Source organism: Colias croceus, chromosome 27 (assembly GCF_905220415.1).
Source record: "Colias croceus chromosome 27, ilColCroc2.1".
Classification (NCBI taxonomy): Eukaryota; Metazoa; Arthropoda; class Insecta; order Lepidoptera; family Pieridae; genus Colias; species Colias croceus.
Window position 1 is genome coordinate 4,522,271 of NC_059563.1, and position 22,504 is coordinate 4,544,774.

Genomic DNA, 22,504 nt, shown 5'->3' on the forward strand with positions numbered 1-22,504 from the left:
GTATCACCTTTCATCAAATTCCGATCAACTGTTTTTAACGGAAAGGGTAACAAACATGTTTAATTTCAGGAAAATTTCGTATTAACTTTTTGTGACTACCCTAAGGACTACCTATACTTATTTTGTGACTACCATAGTGTATGTACACTATATTATGCTGATTCTGATACAGCATATAAATCTATGCTAGTTTACATTAAGAGCAGCTTAATTATATAATTACAGGTCTTTTTATTTACTATTATAGTGTTAATGAAATACATTCGCTTACATAACATGAAAATAATCGATTCGATTCCACAGTGAATTGTTAATAGCAAATGACAGTGAAATGAAATAAAAAATTGAGGACGAATTAATAAAAGTAATATGAATGTTTAGCGAAATTAAATAATGTTTACTATTTGAAATAGAATAGGAAGCTTTTATAATGTTTGGTATTTCATATGTACTATAAAAGTACCTATAATAAATCTATTTTACACTTCGCAATTAGAACGTAGCAAATTGTTCGCAATTGGGTTCAATCAAATTGCATCTATGCACCTTTTATTCTTGTTAACAATGGAATTGCGTTTAATAATTTTACATTCATTTTTTAAAACATTCTACGAAATTTAATAAATATCGAAACAAAGTTAAAAGGACGCCAATTCTATAATCTTTTGCAGGAATATGTCTATAACCTTGGATTTTAACAATTAATCATGAGACCATAGTCTTGTCTCATTTCAATTTGTCAAAAACAACATCGTAATTCTTAAATACCCCTCATAGGAAGCCCGGGTCTCTGCAGTAGGGACAAAATATGACCGATAAAGTTCATGAATTTCAATAGATAGTTTCAAAATAACTCACCCGAGGTCTCAACCACGTGATAGGCCGATCCAATCTCTCCTTATAGTACAAACTACGATCGGTGGCAGGGAACTCCGGGTCGTCGAACAGTCTTCCTTCAGCCAAACACTGGGATCTTATCTCCTTGAAGTCCTGGTATGTTGCTGGACCGAATGACGAGGGGCGGGATTCACCGAGCTGTGAAACAAAAAGGGGTTAAAATTATATTCTAGTAGATTTCTGCCAGTGGCTTTATCCGCGTTTTCAAAGAAAAACCCGCATAGTTCCCGTCCCTGTTTCCGGGATTTTCGGGATAAAAAGTAGCCTATATCTTCTATTTCGGGTCTTCAGCTACCTACATACCACATTTCATTGTAATCGGTTCAGCAGTATTTGCGGGAAAGTGAAAAATACATCAAATTATCACCAAGTAGGACCAATAAGTTGCTCATTCAGCGAAATATTGGCTGACATATCACAATGTATCGTAGTTGTGGTCCAATAAGTATCCATATCGTGAAATTCACCACTTAAACTCAAATGAGTTATCTGTGGACTGTGGTATTAGGACCTGATTCGCAGCAGCCCGCGATTGAATCGAATTTTTAAAATTATTTCAAGTAAAAAAGCCTTTCTGTCGCGTTATAGTAAAGACAGTTATTTGTAAACAATTAATTTGGATATGTTCTACGTCCAATCCGTAGTTCAACATTGATTTTGTAGCGTCTGATAACGTGAAAATAAATAATACTTCAGTTACTGTTTATTAGTAGTATCGTTATAATTTTTAGTTTTTCATAATCAATCAGTCATATTTGGTCAAACCCTAACCCTTCAAAATTTATGAATTATTTCCCATAATATATATTCTTATCAGATAGCAACAGTGACTAATGGAAATTTGAGATAGCAAATCTAATATTACGGTGCAAGTTTTTCGAGAGTACTTTTTAACGTTTTTTTTTTCCTCACATGTTTAATATTCTAACATAAAATCTTGTAAAGATCACAGACCCAATACAGACGCTGTCCAGTCGGCATAAACATGTTACTTCCTTGGTAATACGGAGGATATTTTAATTTATTTTCAATGTTTTCTATCACCCGATACAGCTTAATGCCCGGAGATTTCGGCGCGTCCGTAAGAGTGACTTTAGGAGATCCCAAACTATCTCTATCATACAAATATACCCCTCTATTTGTTACAACATCTCGTTCTACTTTCGAAGCTTCCTTTTTAACAAACACTGGATCTATAGTGACATCTTTTTTATCCTCTTTAGCCCAAAACGGTTTATAAGAGCTTTCCTTTCGAACTTTGGACTTCTTATATTCGAAATCTGACACTTTAGCAGTTTTAAAGTCTTTAAGAAACTTGGAGAAGAATCCATTCTCTTTATTGACACTTAAATTGCTGTTCGTAATTTCTCGCGTAGATTTACTAGTTTGTCTAGAAATCCTTCCCGATTTCGGGGATATTATAGACACTGATTTTCTCTTCCAATTCTCGACAACATTAGCTACACCAGATGTTGCATAGTACGTTGGAATGTGTCCGGCATCTTCGCGTTTTAATTTCACACACGTCTCAGAGACCTCCATGTTTTGGGGATTTGTCAAATGAACTGATTATAGCAAAACGTTAAAACATAGTTTCCCTTGAGCTACTAATAGTAATTAGTAACTGGACAATCCTATTTACATTATCTAAGTTAAACAAGACCCATAAATTGGAGTCCTTGTAACACATCCAAATAACTTTTGTTACATTTTTATTTGTTAAAAAAACTGTCCACTCGCTGTTGGCATAAAGTATTGACTGGCTCTATGTTGATAACAAGTTATTAAGCGTAATGTTTGTATATACGTTGATAAAAAGTCGGAAGTCCATAGGGACATCACATAAAAAGTTCGCTATACATTATTGTGGATAGAAATAAATTTCACCCTTCACACATGTAATTAAATAAACACATTTTAATAGTATTATGGGCTTGTTTTGTTATTACTTATTTATAGACAAACATAAAAATTTGATTGAACTTTCTAAAGCAGAAAGAATATATCAAATCAGAGAGCTTTTGATCAAATCTTTATTTAACATCAAATTCTCTTATTACATTAGTTCAGAAAAGATTATTTACTAAAAATAGCTTCGCTTTCATATGGAAAACTCACCTATTTGAAAATATACCCTCAGCTGACCAAGGGGCGTAATAGAATTTCATTTACATTCAATCGTCACGACATTTGAAAAGTATTTTTTTTTTAATTCGCTAATTTACCATTTTAAAGGGCAAGCGTACTTTACTTAGCGGGAATAAGCAATTTCTAATTTATAAATAAGCTATTGAATCCGAGCCTGAATCATTAAAATAATTCAGTGGACCACCGAAATAGTTTAACTTTTCGCAAAACAAAGAATGTTCTATAAACACTCTAGATTCTAGAATTAACTTTGAACACCCATAAATAGTAATTATTAATTATCATCTGGTTTACCTACATAAGTACCTACACGATAAAAACATTATATGACTACACGATATTCAGTACACGGTTCACGACAAAAATATCGTAACGTTTTGTTGAAAACGGTATTTTGAAAGTGACTACTAATCTATAGGTGCGCGGTACCGTGGGGGTTATTAAATATACTGTTGGAGGCAATTAGCTAAAAGGTACATAAACCTACTTGTGGAGGTGCCGAAGGGACAGTTAGAATGACTGTATTGTGTCATATGGAGGTACGTACTTTGTGTAAGTTATTTATTTAAGTTATATTTACTATTATGATTTAAAATATTCTTATTTGATAGAAAATGCCTACTTATAATTTATTTTGTAATATATTTTCCTTTCGTTTAAATTAAATTTTCATTTTGACCCTAAATTAGATACTTTGCGAAGTTTTTGCTATAACTAACATAACACATAACAACGACGACAACGATAATTATCGAAAACGAGTCGTTTTTTATTAATAATTATATTCAATATTTTCTTCTTAACTTATTTTAAAATAATTAGCCTTATTTTATTTTAAATACTAATAACTAAATCATTGACAACCCTATTCTACATATGGATTATTAGATCATCTGCGTTATCGTTTTAAACCTTGTCGATACTATATCGATAAAAGTCACAATGATATGGTTTTCGGGGTAATTGTCAAGGTCTCGTTTATGACGAATTTTTTTTATTTGATGCCATAAAACAAAATATGGTTCAAATCAAATCAATCTGTATGAAATCATTTATTTTATTTTTAGTGAAATTATAGTTTGAAATAAACGAATTTCCAACGAGAGCAGCTTAGATTCAACATTTGTAAATGTTAGTTCCGTTGTGAAGCTTACATCAAAATAATTTTCAAATTCATATTTTGTTATGATTAGATAGTAAAGTTTCGTAGGTACAAAAAGCTGCAGTTCATGAATATTATTCTCTTTGTTGATGTTTACAAATAATAAATAAGACACAAAAGTAATAAGTCCACATTAGAAACGAAACATGTAGGTATATTTTGGACGTGTCTAAAAATGTCAATGACTTACTAACGTATGACGAATGGTGCGTCACATAGCTGCCAAATATTGTAATAAATGAGGGTAGTCATAATTAATGTATCATAGTGTTATTATCCTGTTACTGGAGGCGTAAGGAAAGCAATAAAAGAGTTAAATTATAAAAAACATTGGATGCTTAAAACAAAGACTACAAAAGACTGCTATACAAACAAAAGAATTGAAATACTTAAAGAGGCTACAAACTATTATAGAAATTTATACCAAAGCAAAAACAAAAATAAAATTATAAATAAAATAAATAATAGTGTTACTGATTCTGAACCCATCCCCAAAATCTTAGTTAAAGAAACGATTAGAGCAATCAACACGCAAAAGATGGATAAGACACCAGGAGCTGATCAAATAACGAACGAACTTTTAAAATCGACGACATCAGTGATTGCTCCTATTCTCACAGATATATTCAACAATATAATAGATTCAGAAATTATCCCAGCAGACTGGACAAAATCTACAATAACATTATTACATAAAAAAGGGGACAAAGGGGACATAGGCAATTATAGACCTATTAGCTTAATGTCTAACGTCTATAAAGTATTCTCGAAAATAATCCTATCTCGTATCACTGCTACGCTAGATGCAAACCAACCTAAAGAACAGGCGGGTTTCCGGAGTAAATATTCCACCCCTATCTCGTATCACTGCTACGCTAGATGCAAACCAACCTAAAGAACAGGCGGGTTTCCGGAGTAAATATTCCACAATAGACCATATTCATGTTTTAAGGCAAGTTCTGCAAAAATACAACGAGTACAATAAAATTTACTATCTGGGTTTCGTTGATTATAATAAAGCCTTCGACTCCTTAGAACATGATTACATTTGGGAAGCTTTGAATATTCAGGGCATTCATGAAAAATATATAAGAATTCTTCAGAATATTTACTCTAGAAGCACCGCCCAAGTCCAGCTTGAAAGTATGGGAGACATATTTCCGATAGAGAGAGGCGTGCGGCAGGGTGATCCTATTTCACCAAAACTGTTTTCAGCGGCTCTGGAGATCGTGTTCAGAAAGCTGCAGTGGGACTACGAAGGATTGTCAATTAATGGTGAAATGTTGAACCATCTACGTTTTGCAGACGACCTGGTCTTGTTCTCTGAATGTCCAAAGAGACTCGAAAAAATGTTACAACAACTGTCAGACGAAAGCGTGAAAGCGAGCCCTGCTTTCACCATGAATATAGCGAAAACAAAAATTATGACTAACGCTTCACAGGCCTATAACATAACAGTAAATACAGAGAAGATAGAATATGTAAAAGAGTATGTATACCTAGGTCAGCTTATAACGGTAAGGGATACTATGCACAATGAAATAGAAAGAAGGATAACAAACACATGGAGAAGATATTGGTCTCTTAGCGAAATTATGAAAAATAAAGATATGCCAATCAAAGAGAAAAGGAAGGTATACAATACTTGCATTCTACCATGCTTAACATATGGTTGTCAAACATGGGCGCTGACAGACAAACTTATGAATAAGGTGATGGTATGTCAGAACGGAATAGAAAGAAGTGTAATAGGTGTCAAAAGAAAAGAAAAAATAAAACTAGAAGAAATAAAAAGAATAACTAAATTTAAAGAAGTAAAAAAAGCATGTAAGATTTTAAAATGGCGTTGGACAGGGCATACGCTAAGGGAAACAAATGGTAAATGGACAAAAACAATAACAGAGTGGTATCCCAGGAATGGGAAAAGAAGTAAGGGACGTCAAATGAAGCGTTGGGAAGACGATCTGAAAAAAGTGGCCGGCTCAGAGTGGATGCGAACAGCGAGAAATAGAGAGAGATGGAAGTCTTTAGAGGAGGCCTTTGTCGAAAGACAAACTGTTAATTATTGAAACCCATTGATAGAAAAAGTAATTGTTTAAGAAAATTGTAAATATTATTGTAAAAGATACTAAAGTTGTAACTATTGTAAAATATTTAACAGTAATAAAGGCTTATTTTATTTTTATTTTATTTTTATTTTTAGTGTTATTATACTAGGCTTATTGTTTAATCATCGCGTATAAACTAATTATCATTTGCTATCCATTACTATGAACGTGACAGTAGGTACCTTAGGGAAATTCATTCACAATTAAATGTATTAAAATAAGAATAGTTTATTATATTATGTATCATGCAAAAGTACGAAATTCAATTGTGCAATTCATTAAAAGTGCATTTACATCAAACGAGCGAATAATCATTCTGGCTATGTCAAATTCGTTTAATGTAAACAGGCATATAAAGAAAAAAAATTAGGTACCTATATAAAATCATTATTTTTAGTTTGTATACGTACTTTAATGAGTTTTAAAAGCTCACTTCACTCGTGTCTTTGAACTTATATCGAGCAGAGCATAAAAATATCAAAGAGCTTCCTGCTTGGTTTGCCCAATAGTGTCTAGAAGTAATTTCTGAAAGATTTAAAAAGATATCTGGCCTGTGTAACTACAATTCTTCTAAAAATACATTCGATTTACAATCCACATTTCACTAATTTTCTATTATTATGAATCATTGTTTATTTGTAAAATCGATTAAGGACTCAAAAGGTCGTGTAACGACCGTCTAGACTGGTCTAGACTACACTCCCCTTATTAAATAGATAACGTCTAGACAAGGGGATGTTTATATTATTATATTTAGGAAGTAGTAAAAGTTCGTAGTTTTAGCTAGTTTTTTATAGGGTGAGGGATTGTAAAAGCTGCAATCTATTATTTAATTCCGAATTTGCATTAATGTCAATTTTTATATAGATTTCTGAGGTATGAACGACATTATATAGGATTTAGTTAGAGGGAAAATACATGCATTGTTTACAAAGTTAATAAATGAAGATACTAATATTTTTTTTAAATGCACTAGAATAAGACTTCTTTTTAATAAACATAACTTAAACCTCACGAAACATATTGTAACCAATTACACTAAAGATTTTTAAACGTTGTAAACTCAATCTGGTATCATATGTACCCTTGTTTTCTGAATTAATCTATACAAATATTATAAAGAGGAAAGGTTTGATTTTTTGTTTGTTTGTTTGTATGAATTGAATAGGCTCCGAAACTACTTGGCAGATTTGAAAAATTCTTTCACTGTTGGAAAGCTACATCATTTCTGAGTGACATAGGCTATATTTCATTTTCAAAAAAAATAGGCATCCTTACTAAAATTACGATAACGTAATCCAAGGTGTGAAAAAAATATCAAAAAACTACCTTACATCGCGTGCGCTGCGAAAACTGTTGATGATAGAACAAAATGATATACTACATTTTTTTAGAACACACCATTGTCTACAAAAAATCAGCGGCAGCATATCTCTAACTATTACAGTCATGTCACAATAAGCGTTTTTTTATTGAAAAAAAGAAATTAAAATACCACCGCTACAAAAAGCTCTTTATTTGTACCTTGGTATTAACCCTTATCAAAATAAATGATGTATTATTTAATATTATATAATATTTTAATAGCCATAAATATTACACTGTTTTTAGCTTTGTTGATTCTACACGTTGGGAAATGTAATACTTATAATAAATGCGAAAGTTTGTGAGGATGGATGTACCTACTCACTCTTTCACGCAAATACTACTGAAGATTACATTGAAATTTAGTATACATATATAGAGGGTAACTTGGATAAACATATATGTATATCCCGGAAATCCCACAGGAACGGGAACTATGCGGGTTTTTTTAAACGCGGGCGAAGCCGCGGGTGGAATGCTAGTCGAACAGAAAAGTACACGTAACACGACCTACCCAAACCTGTTTCTACTTGCGATATCAGGGATTTATATTTAGTTATCTCTTTAGGATTTGCTATCATTGTCTGACTTTTATTTATTTGCATTAAGATATACCTATCGTTAATGTTTTCTATAATGATCTTGCACATTCTGGCAGCATGACAACAAAACGTTTATTTCGACGCTAAAGAGTCATTTAAATTTTACCTGGCTGGTAATTTACTGAGAATTTTGTATGTTTACTTAGCAACCGACTTCAAAAAAGAGGCTCTAAATTAGATTTTTTTGTGTTTCTTTCCTCAGGGCTTTCGAATGAGTGAAATTGTGATGATTCCTTTTTTATTGGATAACTGGAGTCTTTCGTGTGGGTATTTAAATTTAGTCTTACTCTGACCATTTTCCGGCGGTTTAGTGTTTTGTTAAAAATAATATTTAAGCTATACATGAAGCTCGATCATCTAACCCTGTGACTGAAAAAGGTGTAGGTGTCTCGTTTATTGATAACAACCGTCGTAATCCAAGTCGGGCCGACGTCACTTATCTAATTCAGCATCGAGTTACGTAGATCGTGGGAACTGAGATAATTCTAATTCTTTACAAGGCTTTACACGGACTAGGGATATTGTATGGAAGTTTGAATATTTTTCATGTATCAAGTCTGATATAATTTTAAGTAGGTACTAATGAAGACATTGTGAATAGTATATAGAACCTAATGAATGTGCGTTCTTTATTGCCATAAATTACCTATCACGTATTCATATTCATTTATAGTATGTACGATTTTGGATAGGTACCTACATGTTGTGACTTTGGTTTAGAAACAAAACTAATAGAAATTATGAATACATCTTTAATTTTACTTAAATCATAGCTATAAATTTTTATCTTATTTTTATCAATTACTCTACACCTTGTTTCTACTTATTACAACATTCATATAATCAAAGTTTCACATTCAAGCCTTCACAAGTCACACATTTACCTAACAGCATTTAAATCAACACCATGCGTTAATTTGTTCAATATGCACAATTGCACATGGGTAATAATAGGTGTTATAACCCCACTTGACAATTTTCTAGTTAGATGAAGCAGTTACATACAACAGTCTGTAGGAAACTATAGTAATTAGTAATTACTATGACGCATTCAACCTTGGCGGAAACCGCGACATCAAACGACTGTGCGTGTATACTGTATAATGTTTATCTTATGCGTTTATCTGGTAACGTTAATTCAGCGGCATTTAGAAATGATGTCGTGTCTGATGATGTAGATAGAATACGTAGTTATATATCGTACTAGTATACTATAATGTAGACGTGTTTCCAAAAGTTTGAAAGAATATTTGAAATTCGCATGAAATTGCGTGAGAAATTCGCCACCAAATACCATAGTAAACAGATAAGAAACAGTAAGGAAACTATCTACAAAATGTTCTAAACGGTTCACTCATGCAAACATGCGTATCGAAGAGACTTGTAAGCAAACGTCGTGGTGTTGTCAGTAAATCAGTAGAGAGTAGCCTCTACAAAGAACGTACGAAAAGTCTTCTTCCAACGGCCGCGGAGTATCGCGTAAGGTTACGCCGTAATGATATGTTAAAGATTTATCATCGACAAGGCTTAGTTGCTTTACTGTTTGTATTCTATTTACTGTGAAAATACTGATAATATTCTCGTTAAAAAATGCTGTTATAAAAAGGCTAGAAGTTTTTATATTTAATATGAAGCCATTATGCCATGGTGCCTTTATTCGCTAGTGAACAATACAAGAAAATGCTGTAAACAATACCGGATACTTCAACAATAAACTGTAAACACGACAATCAAATACGAGATACTGTCACATAATGCAAACAAACATGACTGATTGCGCAAACATTTCGCATTTCACTGGTGTCATAATGCATAATTAATTATTCTATTGTACGTACCAAGAACTAGTCAACTCCATCAATTCCAATGATATGACGTGATATCAGATTTCGAGTGATGTTGAATGAAGGTTGTATTCTTTTAGAATGGCTGTGTTATTGGAATTTAAAACGTTGAACTAATTAAAAACTTTCAGCTTTAAAAACTGCAGTTGTCTATATACCTATAATGTTACAATAATTAATCTGAATCACTGCAAATACGGAATACCGCGCAAGCAAATTATTTGCACATAAGACTCATATAGCTACCTATGATGTCGTAGTTAATCTGAATATTGCAAATACCGTACTAACTCTAGATTATTATTAAAAGAAAGCCATAATCATTTCTCAGCACAGTAGCCGAACCATTAAAAACATCGGAATTTCTTTTTATAACAGCAGCCGTAAACCCTTTTTATAAAAGTTATAAATAACAGTTACTCATTTTCTTAAAACTGCGAACGGGAAGGTTTGAATTTTTTCGATTCTCTTAGACTATAATTCGTTAAAAAACATGTGAACGAACTAGGTGGGTGTATTAAAATCGATTATCTTATTTACTCATTGAATTCCACCGAAGTTGAGGTCATTCGTCATATTTTTTTAATGCGAAGTTTAAGCGGAAATTCTGGTGGTAATTTTTATTAGGAGACTGGTGTTTATTATGTATCTTGCGATAATTAATATCAAAATTAATACATATTATATATTTTAGAATATTAATTTAGATTTTTTTCACTTTTATAATCTTTGTCTGGCTCTGCTTGCTTTGATAAAAACTTTATGGTAGGGAGGCACAAACTGTTTTGGTTTACAAACAAATATGCTATCAAAAGGATAAAAAGTATAAATAATAAATAGAAAATTGTTCATGGAATTCTTATTCTGCCTTCTTCTTATACTGTCTGTAATCTAAATACTGTATTGATAAGTTTTTACCTACATAGGTACACTAAAGGTTTTTGAAAATTGTCTGAATCATCATAACAAGTTAGTGATTAATCCACTAATGTTAATTAAATTCAATTTAGACAAAGGTTCACCTCAATATGAGTTCAGGTGAATGAGACACCAATATTACATTTTTTTTTTATATTTATGATAAATTATCGTGTGTAATATGCAAATTTCTCATACTAAAGTAAAGTTTTTACAGGTAAAATAGCTGTTTATGTGTTGGTAACTTTATATTTTCCGCTTTGGAAGAAGACAATTGAAATGGATAGGTATCAAGCTAATGTTCATATTATAAAAACGGAAAAACACTTATTATGCATAGAATTCTGTGCCTCCAGTGAATAAGGGAATAACTCAAAAACAGCACTTTTCAGGAGAGACAAAAAACTATATATCAACACTAAATCTTTATAACTTCAAATTTTTAAGCTTGTATGGGTAAGATATGATGTTAGACTTTAGTTTTACATATGAACAGATATTGTAACAACCCCATAAATATACTTTTTTCGTGTTTTTTTGTAGTTGTGGCCTTATGAACGAGTACTTCATGGAATAACTCAATGTATTCACATAATTTTTTTTTGCTCTTTGCAATATAACGACTTATGCCCTAATGCACTATGTTCATAGTCGCATAACACGACTTAAATTATTGCCAGTTTTGGTTTTATAGAAATGATGCGACTTATTATGCTTGAAATTTGTGTACTTTATGACTCAATTGAGGCCTTTTAGTGGAACAACCGTGCATGTAGTTTGAAAAACGAATAAAATCAACGGATTTTTTATCGTTATTAAATATAATAAAAACAAAACAACATGTAGGTGTTTATGCATTTGACCCTAGAAGTCCAATCTACGTAAATTTAATGTACACCGCGGCGAAATAACTTTGTCTTTTCTATATTTACCATCGAATCGCTTCGAAATCCAGAAACAACTCATTAGCCGTCGAGACCTAGCAGTACATAGTTGGCTCATCCCGGTAAATTCCGCCATTTTGTAGTAAAGAGGATGTTGTACGTCATTTTGACGTATAATTGGGCTTTTCGTAACTTTTGGGATTGTTTAAAAAAAATATTTTGTGTTGATTTATTTCAATATTTTTTTCCAAGTCACGTTTTACATGATATAGTATTATATACTATATATTGAGTATAAAATAGGATCCAGAAAACTTTAACACTAGGACGAAAAACCTTCAATTTTAGTAAATGACGATTATTGTCCTCCGCTGGATTTGGACTCCAAGCAAGAGGATTGGATGGCTGAAGATGTTGTCTGGAGAAAAACCGAATATGTCATGGTGGTTATACATTGAGGATACAAGCACTATTAAGAGATAAGAGAAGCTCGAAAACCATATTCCTGTAGGTATGTTCAGTTACCTTACAGGGAAAGTTATAGGTGGTCAGTGGCAATATTTTACGGCATGATATGGAATTTTAACAATTTCTATATCTTATAATATCAAAATAATATAGATAAATAAAGAAAAAACAATGAGCCGCAAAGATTTTATGAAAAAATTAAGCACAGATTTGAAGGTGCCTTGGATGCAAATACGACTTGAAGAGACTCTACGTGACAATATCCAAATTTTTTCAAAATATATGGTACCAGAGTATCCATAATATGTTTACGATAATGCAGGACCAAAATAGTTTCGATATTGCGGATTTTTTTCCTATAAAAAGGCAAATTACAGTGGCTAAAACGCTATATGAGAGAGAACACAATATTCATAATTGTCAAGACTGGTTATATTTTTTTTTTCTATGCGTCTATAATTATTATAGTATTATTGTAGTTAGATTAAATAAAAAAAAAGATTAAAAACTAGTTATTTTTTATAAAACTTATCCAAATATAAGAAGAAAATATTATAAGTTTAACATTTTTGTTGGCTTTTTTTAGATGATTCAATTATCGTTCTGTATTTATATAAACAAGGAGTATAATATTAGTACTTAATGTGTTAATTAAAACTGTATTTTTAATATCTATTGCAAAAAATATTTAATTTCCATAGAAATATTATTAGTATCCCAAGTTAACTGATAAATAAAAAAAGATTGAAAAATATTATTAAGCAAAAAGGAATAGTGTCCGTTGTTTCCGTGCAGTATTCAAATAGACCAATAGTAACACGGCATTAATGCAAAACTGTCTCATGTCGTCACTTGAACCAATGACACTAAGAGTTGTTCCTTTATGCTCATGTTAGAAAAATGACACAACTGCGTTTATATTAAAATAGTGTTAGCACGGATGGAACAAAATGAATTAAGTCTTTATTCAAAAAGTATAACTACACATATGTCTTTGTGTTCGTGGGTTATTTTGACTCGAGACGAATAGTTCCTTTGCGATTGCCTAAAATGATGGATAAGGTAACTTATACCGTTTATCACACCCTACTTATACCGTTTGGGTCATTCGAAAAACTGGGTTAGGATGCAGCTAGAGATATGACCTTTTGATATGTTGTGTATTTTGACGAGCTGAATCCAATGGTGCAATAAAAACCAAAGGGAATAACTCGTCTTACTCCCTTATTCACTGGAGGCACAGAATTATTACATAACATTTTTAATTCAATTGGAAATGATTTAAAGTACCTACTTAATGTTTTAATTTTTCTCAGTCATTTGTATTTTTTTATTGTACCATTTGTTTATTTATTTTTGGTAAGTATTAATAATATCTTACAGAGCATGTAAGTATATAAAGTACATACCTAATATGTCTTAGCTTAATATAATTCTAAATATTCAAAATAAAACAAAATCCAACATACCACTTTATAATTCTTAATGCTCGGCAAAAACCGTTTCTGTTCAGCCTCCTTTTTTTGGAACACTTCATTGATGATATTCCCCAAAGCCTGAGCACCATATTGGAATAACGCTTGCCCACCCTGATTCAATATCTGTCTTCCCGCGCCTTGCAAAAGCGCGCCAAAATCGGCGCCGCCATTTTGCGCCATAACTTTCACTTACAGTTTACACTACACTTTATGGTTCTTTTCACTATGACATTTTGAGTTGACTGTTGAAAAAAGTTTTTATATTTTTACTTTTTTATGTTTTAAAGCTGTGTTGTGGGAAGAATTCGTTTTTCTTTAGAAAATTTTACATAATATACTAACTCAACATTCTTCTAAATTGCATTGTTAATAAATGCTCTAAAATTCTTGGCAGTATGCCACAGTTAGTTGATAGTATATTTTCTAGACTATAAAATGAACTAAATAGTATATTTTCCTGTACACCAGCCTCAGTATAATACTGATGTAATACTGTATACAATTCAACTATGATTACAAGACTACACGGTCCTATTATTGTATGACATCACTGTAGAAACATGTTAATTAGCTATTGCCTATGATTTTCATATAAATTTTTATCTCTGTAATTACAGATGGGTATGTGTGACTGAGAACAAGTAAGCATTTGAATAGAAAATATTTATATATATTATTGAACAATAATAGTAAGATATTTGAAAATATGTGGTGATTTCTTAAATATTGAGATATGCTATAAAAAAGCTCACGGGTATAATTTTAGTGTGCTCTCTTAATCAAATAATGAATAATAACATTATTTTGGCTCAAGTCAAATTTTGATGTACCATTTACTGTTCTATCTTACAATTGATAAGGAGATAAAAACTGTAATGACTTGACTTCAAATAACAATTGGTAATATGAAACATATGTTTACATTCCTTATCTGAAGTATGTCTAATTCTTTAGGAAACCTTTGGCCAAAGAATTTCATTGAATCATATATTCAAATAATATATGAAGTAATGTTTACATTATACGCACTAATTATGAATTTTAAAAGTATTTGATGGCTTCAAATTTATAAACAAAGCTTACTGGTATTTAAGCACCTGACGACATGTTCGCAGGAACTTTATCAACTTATAAAATGTATCTAATAAACTGATAAATTGTTACTGATAATATACAGTAGGTACAGATTGATAATAAAATGCTTTGGACATAACATACCGGCTTTAGTATTACTATTGTCTTTATAGCAAATGTTTTCAATTACTTATGCTTTTAAAGGGCCCATTTTTAACCATGTGAATTCTTAGTTCAAAGTGCCACATATCTAATTTCACTCGTACTTATTTGTATGGGCGGTGGTCTAATAGGCGAAGTGAATTGCTTACCAAAATTTGGGTCAATGATAAAACGAAACAAGTAACTGTGGAAAAGCTGTTGAGACACACGGATTATTTTTATACACCATTGATTAATTATCGCCACAAATCTAACTACGGTGAGGTCATCTGGAAACCAAAAATATGTAAATCTTTACGTTCTATGTCGCTTTAAAGTGATTGTTCAACTCCATATCAATAGGAAATCGTCACACGTAACACAACAATAGTTGCAATTATTCTTCCGAACGAATTCTTCCCACAATAACACAGAAATTTATTTAAAAATAAATAATTTCAACACACAACCATACCATGAAATCTTGGACGAAAAGTGACAGCTTATAATCCGACCGGTTTATCAATTACCTCCCCAACAAACAAAGTCTATAGAGCGCAGGTCAACATAAACTTGCAGCATTATACCGCAAGATTCTTGCCAGCATCCAGAATGACGTAAGACTTTATACAAAGTTCATACTGCGGACGACGTCATTCATGGCATCATACTTTGTTTTTTGAATAAATTGTAATTCTAAGTTCGAGTTATATGCTTCTTTATTAGATAGCATCGAAATAGAACAATTTTACTACGAATATTAATTGATACGTAAAGGATAATGTAAAGGAAGAAGTTTAATATTTCAGTGTTGCAACACTGTCCTTGACCTTGACAAGTTTAAAATAGTTAATAGTTGCACTGGGCACTGACTGACCCGGCGGTAACCCATCCACCTACAACCTACTGATATTAAATTATTATTGAATAATAATTATAAAACCCAACAGCAACCCAGTAATAAACTAAGTTTAAAAATTTCATACATCTACTACGGCCTAAGTTTGAATTACAAAATATTATGCACAAGGAATGTTAAGATAATAACACTGAATGTTAGGTACCTATGTCGCATATCTTGGATATTTGCATAATTCAAGTTTGCGTATATGATTCAATGACTGCACTGGATAGCTGACTTCATAACTTAATTCAATTTCAAACAGATTATTACGATAAGAATTAATATACGCCAATATACCATTTTTGGATGTATAGGTACCAAGATAGGTAGTAGGTACCGAGCAGCGGTGGCCGGTGAGTCGGTGACAGGAAAAAAAATTTAACGTAAGATTATTAGCGGGAAAATTTTGCGTTTGTAGCTGTATAAAGACCGTAGGTGCTGTACAAAGGATTTGTAAGTAAACGGACGGATTTATTTCAACTGTTTACATTACAACAATAATTTTAAAATGTGTTAATAATGCAAATTAAGTGAACCATATAAGGCAGTTGGCGCCTCAGTGTTTTATAAAACGAGTGAATCATGGCCGAGAATATGGACAACAAAATGTACTTCCGAATGGCCTTTGTTATAATAATTTAAGTGCTTCACGAATTAATTCTTGAAATCTGCCTAATCATGTTTCCATGAAATAATTATATGCTTAAATTGTTTTAATGAGAAAGTTTGTATGAGGGACGTAACTGTAAGACAATATAGGATTTGGATACTATGGGTAGGACTATATTAAGACCATGATTAAGACCATGCAATTACAGACTTAGCAAATCGCAATTTTTTTAACAATTTCAGCAGATAGCATGGGTGAATTTAATACAGTAGCTGTTTGTGTTTCTATACTTTCTATTAATTCAGGCTTTAGAAGTATCAAGTACCTAACCTATATTCCTATCTTTGTAAGACCGTAGTCTAGTAGACCGTAATATTATATTGATTGTTGGTAAATCGCAATTTTAACGGCATTTATAAACATCGCTTTCAAGGGAAGCTATCAACCTTATTAGGTAAGTTCTTAATTTAATGTTATGTCCTTAATTTTTTTAGTCATAAGTAATTATTTACTTGATGTTATTGACCTAGTATTATTAGTACTACGAGTTAAAACAGTAGTTTATTACTGTACGAAAAATAAATATAAATTAAAATATAACGGTGGTGGTAAACTTTGAAGTCCTGAATGTGTAATGTGTATTCCTGACGCCTCAGAAATATAACTATCAAGCATACTTAAGCATGTGTGTGTGTACTAGTGTAGACACGTAAGAAGTGAAACTTATTTTTCAAAAAATAATTTACTATATGCAACTTTACAGAAATACTCGAATCACGCGTGGTAGGGATAAGAAAAAATGGCGCGTAACGGAAAAATGTCACGCGTAACGAAATAATGTTACACTAAATTTTTTTCCAACCCCGATAAAGAAGTTTCACTTCAATACAAAAACATTTGCATTAATTATAACTCGTAAGTATTTCCTTCGGTGAGGATCCCTATACAGCTAAATATAAACTTCAGCATTGTTATGTAAATAGTGGCGTATAAAGCATACAAAGAATAGAGCCAAAACTAACACAATTATAGTCTAGTGAACATACGGTGCACGTTCAAAAGCTATTATTGCTAACTTTAAACTCAATAATCATAGATTATTCATAATATTTAACGTTTTACCACAGATAATGTAATGCCACAAATAATAAATACAATACATAATGTTACAGTTTAACCATGATAATATTACCAATTGTGCTGTAGTCATATAGGTATTTTGTTTTGCGAAGTAGAAAATTTCAAAGATTTCCTAAGGAGATATTTAAAGAGACGAGAAGGGACCTTTTCTATTTTCCTTTCGCAAACGAAGTAACTAACTATCGTAGTTATTTGCAAAGCAAAGTGCGTACAGAAAACTTGCATGCATCGTTTACATTTTAATTACACAATACATATCTCTAGGGACAAATTATGTGCCAATAGTCACAACTCACAGACTATTAGTGATGCAACGAATACTACTTTTACGAATACGAATATCAAACCTACTATTCGGCGAATACGAATACCAATACGAATATCTCGCCTTGGTAATAAAAGACTTATTTAATGAATGTTTACATACTCTTCTAATAATTAAAATTTACAATAGGCTAATTTTCATTTAAAAAACATAAAATTCGTAGATTTTCTGGTTTAAGGCGATTTTTTTTTCAGTCTGGATGTTTCCAGCCGTTGAAAAAAGTCTTTCCAAAGCGACTGTACATGGCTTCAGTGAAAAATATTTTTGGGCGAGTTTTTTCTGACTTGGAAAATGGACATCTTCTCGCCAAAAGGCCAGTGGATCAGCAGTCTCTACACACGTCATATTTTTACGCGCGATTATTTTTAAATCTGTAGTAAACAGAGTTGTGTACAAAAATATTCGTTTTAAAATATTCATATATTCGCCGAATACGAATATTCGGTGAATGTCTACTATTCGGCGAATACGAATATTCGTATTCGTTGCATCACTACTAACTAACGGAAAGATTTCACAACTATATATTTGAAGTATATACGAAATGTGTTTTATTCTAGTTCGTTTACAAAGATTAACAGAGTCAGTGGATACTGGATAATCATCATGTTTGATGATACCATAATATTATGATACTCTCGGTGTAGTCAAATGCAATGAATGGTCTTTTTCTTCGTAGGTACAATGGAAAATTAATCGACATCAGACGACAAACGCATTATGCGTTACCTACATATTAAATACTAAGTACACATTTACGACTTTGAACAAATTAAATCAAACACGTACATAAGGTAAATCTGTCCCAGTATAAGCGGAAAAAGTTACTAGTGTTTAATATCCTTATCAACGATTTTTGTGTCTGCCGTCCGAACAATTGCTAGGCTAGACGGCTTTTTGACGTGCTGAAATATCTTACTGGAATTTCCTTTGAACAAGCTGGAGACAGGTGAATCCACGGGTACCGAAGAGCTTATAGATACCTATTCAGACAAAAAAGACAGATGTGAGATATGTCCCTATAAATTACGCCTACAATCCCCTGTAAAAACACTTCGTCATTCCCGAAAACATGACCATTTTGATTAGCAGTTAGAATTTCCAGTTTATTCAGGGCTTTTACGATCCCGCACTCCAATGTATACAAGTGATGACGTCATGGATGGAAATAGAAATATTTATATATTTGACGCCAGATGGTTAACTGTGTGTTTGATCTAACGGGTTGATATGTCGGGTGTATAAATTAGGCGATTGTTTGGATAGAATATATCACGAAGGCTGATAAAAATTATTTACTTGTATTAGATCGTGTTGAGTGATGTTCGGATAAAAGACTACTATTTTCAAACGACGTCAAAAAAGAAGCAGCTGGTTCTTCAATCGACTGTTTTTTTTGGGTTTGAAGTCACAAGTTTTGACTGGCTCAAGCGATTTCGGTTTCATTTTTATTTCGATTCTTTTTTATTTGAAAACTGGTGCTTTCCGGTCCCATTTTATTTTGTCGTTCTGGGCAATATGGAAGCTTTTTTTGTTTACACATCATTACAGTCGAGGACACTCACTTTACTCGAGATTTAATCGATATTCGTTCAAGAACTATAATCCAAAATCTGGATAGTAGGTTAAGTGATAAATTTACAGAAGATAATCATTTTTATACCAATTTAACAATGAAGTTATTTAAAAACTGTTGGAATTTGAGCCTATTTTGTGCCCGGAGTTTTGGCTTAGGTATGTCATGCAGTTGACCGTCTCCTTGGTACAGTGGTTGACGCGTGAGCGTAGCACCGAGGGGTCCTGGGTTCGATTCCCGGTGAACACGAAGAAAAAAAAAAATTCTCGGTCTGGTAGGACACAGAAGGCTGATCAAGTGATCACCTACTTGTCCCTAAAGAAAATCGATCAGTGAAACAGATGTATATATAATACATCTGCCCCTTACCCTCCTAGGGGACATGGGACTTCACTTTTTATGTCATGCAGTTAAATTGTATGTGGTTTGTAAATTGTAATTACCTAAATACAAACACTACAAACGACCTGAGTCTCGAAACATTTGCGTAGGATATCACTTTGTTTATGCGGGTTTATGGCGCCTTTAATCATTACTAACAATACATCCGTTAGTCGTTAATTAATTATTTTATTACCGATTTCTTCTAATAGGTGATATGGCAATACTTAGTTATGAGTTAGGAATACAAAACAGCCCAATTTTCTTCTAATTTTTCTCATATCTTCCCACAGATAATAAATAAAATACTTTTAAGCCTTTTCAATTTTGCTGTTTTAACTAAAAAACATCGGTTCTCGTTCTCTGTTACAGTAGCATGATTTTTTTTACTTTCTAACACAACTTTTCATATTCTTTCGGCGATGTTTAGCAAAACATTAGATATATTTGCATTTTTTTGTTAACGATCATAAACGTTGCTCGGGGAACGAATAATTGCGTTTACCTTTTCAATGAGTATAAAATTCATTTGCATAAAATCGTTCTCACGTCTTCAAATACATATATGTTCTTATAACAATTACATTGCCTTCGTTATTTTAATTTAAACAGGAACATAATATTTTTGCGGAAGCAAATAAGCAATATAAGTTTCAACTTATCCTTTTACGATCGTCATCAGTGATTCATATAAATGACTGGGTTAAATTGAGATCGGAATTAGTCATTTGGTAAACTTCTTGTTGATAATGTGAATGTTAGAATGATTATAGTTTGCGTCGATCTTAATAACGTAATTATAATTTATAATTAACCTCAAATTAGTCATAGATGTAATGCTATGAATTATGAATTTTAATTTTAAGGCACGTCACTACAGAAAATCTAATTTAATTATTTTAGAATCGTAGATATTTTTATGTTCTGTGATAGATACCTACTTATAACAATGAATAGTAGGTAACAAATATATTTCCAGATTTAAATGTATAAAACATTGTATAAAATTAATTATTGTAATGCATAACTATAGTTACTTACATTTTAAATACTTATATGAGACAGCAAAAAATTATAGCGCCGGTAATAAATAACGAAACAACCTTCGAAGATAAGAGTCAATGGACACAAAAAGGTCATTATACGGAACGTTATTTAAAATTCTAAATTTAAACTTACCGCCACATTCACGTTGACAGCTGCACACGCCTCTTCAACCACCTCTTCAACAGCACCACTTTCATACTCTTCCACTGGTAAAGCCGGGTACAAACGCACACCAGTGAACGAACTATCGTCGTCAGAAGGTAGTGTTGGGTATAAACCATTCCCAACTAACGGTTCACTGCTATGTTCGCCATCCCGTTCCCTATTCAAAAAACCGCGGACCGCTTTCGCCGCGCTATTCCCGCGGTGCCAACCCCAGCCGTTGGCGCGAAAATTCTTCGGGTAATAGTTGAACGACATGATCTGAAGATACGTCTATACGGCACTGAATGTAAACAGTTTCTGAAACGAGGAGATTGGGGTGTGAGTCAGTGTTTTCTCATGTGACGTGCGAGGTGAATGTCTGAGACGATTTTTGTTGTAAATGTTTTTGTTATGATGCATTTTTTATTGTACTAGATTTAAGAACCTAAATTTTACGGCAATCGTTTTGCATTCCCATTGTTATCGATAGTTCGTTTACCATGGAAGATAAAATAATGTTTCGAAATAATTAATCAAAAATATATTATACCTAACTGTGTGTGTATTTGTTTCAAAAGATCGTTTTATTGCAAATTATTATATTTATTACATTGATAATTAATTGTACTTATAATAATTAAGAAATACGTGATATTTTACGATCTCAGACTAAAATCATAAGTTTTTTATTATTCTCATAACACATATTATTTTTTTTACTTTTTGTTACACAATAGGGTTACGTAATCAAAATGGGCAAGAGAGACTAATGCTTTTAGATGATATTTAAAATAGGTAGGTAGTATGTAGGTAACCATTCATTTTGAGAATATTCGGCGACTTTTACACCAGGAGAGATTTCAGTTGGGTGCGTTTGTTCTGAAATTTATTCCAGGAAATGTTCCTGTGTGCGAAAAATTCACACACAGGAACTATTAATTTCTCTATTATCTATTCAGTTAGAATATTTTTAAAGTTTGATATTTAGCAAATTTTCTTCGTCGAAAATATAAAAATACGTAATAGTTTAAATATGAAAATAAGTGAAAATATGTTTAATTGTTTTTTTTTCTCGTAGCAATGGATCGATTTTATGTATGGAGTGAGCTGGGTGGCTAGATAGTGATAGGCTAATTTTTACAGCGGTTAAATGTTTCATTCCTATCGAATTTCCTTGTACAGGGCGAAGCTACGGGAAACAGCTAGTTAACTAGCTAACTGAATTACTCTCCATCACAATCAAGGTCAATATCCCCTGCGCCAATTATTACTAACATCACTTTTCCCA

General features: G+C 32.1%; 1 protein-coding gene across 5 annotated transcripts in view; it reads right to left on the minus strand.

The window, feature by feature from the left end:
- Positions 1 to 22,504, minus strand: part of LOC123703883 (calpain-B) — a 42,746-nt gene that overhangs the window by 17,542 nt on the left and 2,700 nt on the right. For 3 of the 5 annotated variants that reach the window (XM_045652067.1, XM_045652064.1, XM_045652065.1), the window contains exons 2-3: positions 21,205 to 21,534; positions 859 to 1,035 (exon numbers count right to left, since the gene is read on the minus strand). In XM_045652067.1, coding sequence (XP_045508023.1) covers positions 859 to 1,035; positions 21,205 to 21,492 — 465 coding nt within the window. In that variant the 5' untranslated portion in view covers positions 21,493 to 21,534. Of the gene's footprint in view, positions 1 to 858; positions 1,036 to 13,865; positions 14,089 to 21,204; positions 21,535 to 22,504 lie in introns of those variants that run through there. The other 2 variants (XM_045652066.1, XM_045652068.1) reach the window with 2 other exon arrangements.